The sequence below is a fragment of the Protobothrops mucrosquamatus genome, unplaced genomic scaffold (assembly GCF_001527695.2).
Source record: "Protobothrops mucrosquamatus isolate PMUCROS unplaced genomic scaffold, P.Mucros_1.0 scaffold9721, whole genome shotgun sequence".
Taxonomy (NCBI): domain Eukaryota; kingdom Metazoa; phylum Chordata; class Lepidosauria; order Squamata; family Viperidae; genus Protobothrops; species Protobothrops mucrosquamatus.
In genome coordinates, this window is record NW_015395509.1 from 1 (window position 1) to 4,772 (window position 4,772).

The 4,772-nt window shown below is 40.6% G+C and overlaps 1 protein-coding gene across 1 annotated transcript in view; it reads right to left on the reverse strand.

Moving 5' to 3' along the window:
• Positions 1-5: 5 nt before the first annotated feature.
• LOC107301043 (ubiquitin domain-containing protein 1-like) overlaps positions 6-4,772 on the reverse strand; it is a gene marked incomplete at its 3' end in the record, with an annotated part of 8,395 nt that continues 3,628 nt past the window's right edge. Inside the window, exon 2 of the mRNA XM_015830312.2 lies at positions 6-121. Within this exon, the coding sequence (XP_015685798.2) occupies positions 6-121 (116 nt within the window). The remainder of the gene's footprint in view (positions 122-4,772) is intronic.

Consider the following 4,772-nt stretch of genomic DNA (forward strand, 5'->3'; position numbering starts at 1 on the left):
TCTGGAGGTTCTGCACCCTCCTCTTCACTCCACTCCATAATCAAGTTAATAGGTGGTGCCAGGCAATATACAGGAAGTTGGTATCGGTTACCCAATTCATCATAGCACTCAGTAAGTGAGCCTGTAGAGGAATGAAAACACCATTAGAGGGCGTGAGAAGCTTAAGGAAAAAGAAATAAAAAAATTATTTTGAGATCATCTTAATTCTAAACTAAAACTTTCAAGTGTAAGCTTTCAGTTTTCCTATCCAGAACTTCCTGATACCATGATGCTATGGACTCCATTGCTGGACTTCCGGTTCTATAGTATGCTCCAGTTTTATCACAAAGTCCTAGAATCTCCTTTTAGTCTTGAAACTAGATGTGTAGCCCACAAGCCATTCCTGGACACAAAATCCACTTTCATTTAAAGTTGCTATCCTATGGTATATATCAGGTTGACAAATCTCTAGTTTGAAAGATCACCTCTTGGTTTAGAAGCAAGTACAAAAATTGAAAGACCAGCCTCATGGACCATTGACAAAATGTCTCCATTATGATTGAAAGATCTGCATCATCACCCAAGATATACACATCCTTGGGAATTCTACATGTGAAAGGAAATGGGAAAAAAAATGAAAAAAGCCACTCCAACGTTCTGCAGAAGTCAGTCTAGCAGCCACTGTCCAATGAAGATAGACTGAGACTTACAGTTTTTTGTCTTTGCTGTTAAAGCTGATGTGACAGATAAAAATGCACTTATGTACTCAGGTCCTAGTACCAGTGAACTATTATCCTTGTATCAAAAGTAATTGTGGTGCAGAGCATTATGAAAGAATCAAAATATCTATAATAATAATAATAATAATAATAATAATAATAATAATAATAATAATAATAATAATAATAATAATAATAATAATAATAAAGTTGGAAGGGACCTTGGAGGTCATCTAGTCCAACCCCCTGCTCAGGCAGGAAACCCTATACCATTACAGACAAATGGCTGTCCAGTCTCTTCTTAAAAACTTCCAATGTTGGAGCATTCACCGCTTCTGGAGGCAGGTTATTCCACTGGTTAATTGTTCTAACTGTCAGGAAGTTTCTCCTTAGTTCTAAGTTGCTTCTCTCCTTGATTAGTTTCCGTCTGTTGCTTCATGTCCTGCCTTCAGGTGCTTTGGAGAATAGCTTGACTCCCTCTTCTTTGTGGCAGCCCCTGAGATATTGGAATACTGCTATCATGTCCCCTCTTGTCCTTCTCTTCATTAAACTAGACATACCCAATTCCAGCAACCGTTCCTTATATGTTTTAGCCTCAAGTCCCCTAATCATCTTTGTTGTTCTTTTCTGTACTCTTTCTAGAGTCTCAACATCTTTTTTACATCGTGGTGACCAAAACTGGATGCAGTATTCCAAGTGGCCTTACCAAGGCATTGTAAAGTGGTATTAATACTTCACGTGATCTTGATTCTATCCCTCTGTTAATGCAGCCTAGCATTGTGTTGGCTTTTTTGACAGCTGCAGCACACTGCTGGCTCATATTTAAGTGATTGTCCACTAGGGCTCCAAGATCCCTCTCACAGTTACTACTATTGAGCAAGGAACTACCTATACTATACCTGTATGTTTGGTTTTTCTTACCTAAATGAAGAACCTTACTTTTTGCACCATTGAATTTCATTTTGTTAGATAGTTAGAATATTCAAGTCTGTCCAGATCCTCCTGTATCTTAAGCCTATCTTCTGGAGTGTTGGCTATTCCTGCCAGCTTGGTGTCATCTGCAAATTTGATGAGTTCCCCATCTATCCCCTTGTCCAAATCACTGATGAAGATGTTGAAGAGCACTGGGCCTAGAACAGAGCTCTGGGGCACTACACACTTCCCTCCATGTAGATGCAGTTCCATTGAGGACTACACGCTGAGTACGGCCGGTCAGTCAGCTACGTATCCATCTGGTGGTGATGCTGTCTAACCCACATTTTTCTATCTTATCAAGTAGTAGGTTGTGATCTACTTTATCAAATGCCTTACTGAAGTCCAAGTAAATTATATCCTCAGCATTCCTCTGATCCACTAATTTTGTCACTTGGTCAGAGAATGCAATAAGATTTGTCTGGCATGATCTGTTTTTGACAAACCCATGTTGGCTTTTAGTAATGACTTTATTTGCCTCTAGTAATGACTTTATTTGCCTCGCTGATTCGTTGTTTGATTATCTTTTCCAGAATCTTCCCAGGTATTGAGATCAGGCTGATAGGTCTGTAATTCCCTGGACCCATTTTTTTTTCTTTTTTGAAGATGGGAACTACATCAGCTCTTTTCCAGTCCTCTGATAGTTCCCCAGTGCTCCAGGATCTTTGAAAAATATAGTTCAGTGGCTCTGAGATCACATCTGCCAGTTCCTTGAGAGCCTTGGGGTGTAATCCATCTGGTCCTGGTGATTTGAACTCATCTAGGCTGGACAGGTGTTCACCATTTTCTTGCCTATCTTAACTTGTGTTTCTAATCTGTTTTTTTATGATGCTGTTTTGATAGGTTGGACTGTTTTTCCCTTTGTGTAAAGACAGATGCAAAAAATGAGTTAAATAGTTCTGCTTTCTCCCTGTTGCTTGTCCACCTTCTTGCCACTTTCCCCTACTAATGGACCAATCATTTCCTTAACTTTTTTCTTGTTTTTACATGTTGAAAGAAGTTTTTTTTGTTGTTATTTTTGACTCTGGTCGCAAGCCTTAGTTCATTTTGAGCCTTAGCTTTCCTCACTTCATCTTTGCAGGCTCGGGCTATTTGCTGATAATCTGCCTTAATTATGTGCCCCTCTTTCCACTTTTTATACTTGTCCTTTTTATCTTTCAATTTATCAGAGAGTTCTTTATGTAGCCATGCTGGTTTCTTTTGAGAGCTGTTATTTTTCTTCTTTGTTGGTATTGTGTTAGACTGGGCTTTTATTATCTCACTTTTCAAAATTTCCCAAGCTTCTTGAGTTGTTTTCCTCTTGAGGATTCTCATCCATGGAATCCTACCCAAGCTCTCTCTAAGTTTATTGAAATTAGGTCTCTTAAAGTCCAAGACTCTAGTTTGACTGTGTTCTATTACTTGTGCTTCCATAATGTTGAATTCTAATATTACATGATCACTTCCCCCAAGGTTCCTGTGGCTTCAACACCTTCTATCATTTTATCTCTGTTAGTGAGGATTAGATCCAATACGGTTAATCCCGTAGTTCCCTTCTCTACTTTTTGGGAGACAAAGTTGTCTGCTAGATTTGTCAGGAATCTGTTTGATCTTCCACTTGGTGCAGAGTTTGTCTCCTAGTTGATGTCAGGGTAATTAAAGTCCCCCATTACTATTGTGATGTGCTTCCTACATACTTTAGTTAGCTGATTAGCAAAAAGTTCATCTATTTCCTCTGTTTGGTTGGGCGGCCTATAGTATACACCTATGGCAATGTCATTCCCCCTCCTTTTATATTGACCCAAATGCATTCAAGACAGTTTTCATCATTGTTGTGCTCTATTTCTGTAGAGATATAGTTATTTCTTATATAGAGAGCAACTCCACCTCCTCTTTTGTTTGGTCTGTTTCTTTTAAATAATTTAAATCACTCTAGCTGTGTGTTCCATTTGTGGGTTTCATCCCACCATGTTTCTGTAATGGCAACAATATCATATCTCTAAACTCTTGGAAATAGCGATTTTGTAGCAGCAAGCCTGTTTCTCATCATCATTTTATTTTTTACACTTTTGAACTGCTGCTGATTTTCCTCAGAGAGAGACCTAGACAGTGTACATCAAAGTATTAAAATATAAGCAGAGTAAATAAAAGTTAAAAAAAATTAGAAAGAGGTAAGGATGATAAAACACTGTTAAAAGTCAAGGTACTGAAAGCCCCATGGCTGCATGCTTCTCTGGGCTTCCCATGTGAGGCTACAGAGCCATGTTTTGATTCTTTTTCAGAAGGCTGGGAGGGTGGGGGCCTGCTGCACCTCTGGGTGGTGAATATTCCACAGGGTGCAGGCAATGGCACAGAAGGCTCTCTTCCTGGACCCCACCTAAGTTCTTTAACTGACATAACTTTTCCTGCCTGACTGAGTGGGATGGGCTGATGTAAGGGAACAAAGCCAGTTCCATAAGTAGCCTGGGCCCATACTGTGCAGGGCTTTATAGATCATAACCAACACCTTGAATTGAACCCAGAAGCAAACTGGCGCCAAGTGCAGTTTTCAGAGCAAAGGTGTTGCACGCACCCTTCTTTGGACACCCAAAATTGCTCATGTGGCCACATTCTGCACCAGGTAAAGCTTCTGGATACTTTTCAAGGGTTGCCCCATGTAGAGCACATTGCAACAATCCAAATGGGAGATAGTCAGGGCATGAGAGCCTCCCTATCCAGGAAAGGGTGTAACTGAATATATAACACGAAATTGAGCCGTGGCCCTCCTAGTCATGGCTGCCATCTGCTTTTGGAGCAGGAGCTGTAAGTCCTAAAGGATCCCCAGACTATGCACCAGGTTTGTTTAGGGTAGTGCAATCCTCTCCAGGACCAAAGATGATAAGGGTCCTGGATACAGAGGGGCCCACTCATAGCCACTCCTGCTTACCAGGTTCAGCTGGAGTCTGTCATTCCCCATCTAGGCCAGGGGTAGTCAACCTTGGCTCTTTTATGACTCGTGGACAAGGAACCCCGAGAGGAGGCATGCAGGGGCCAGGGACAAAAAATCGTTGAAATTATGCAAATTAAGAAGGTTTTTACAGGGGTGTTTTAGCAAATTTTTAGGGGGAATTAGGGTGGGGGGGG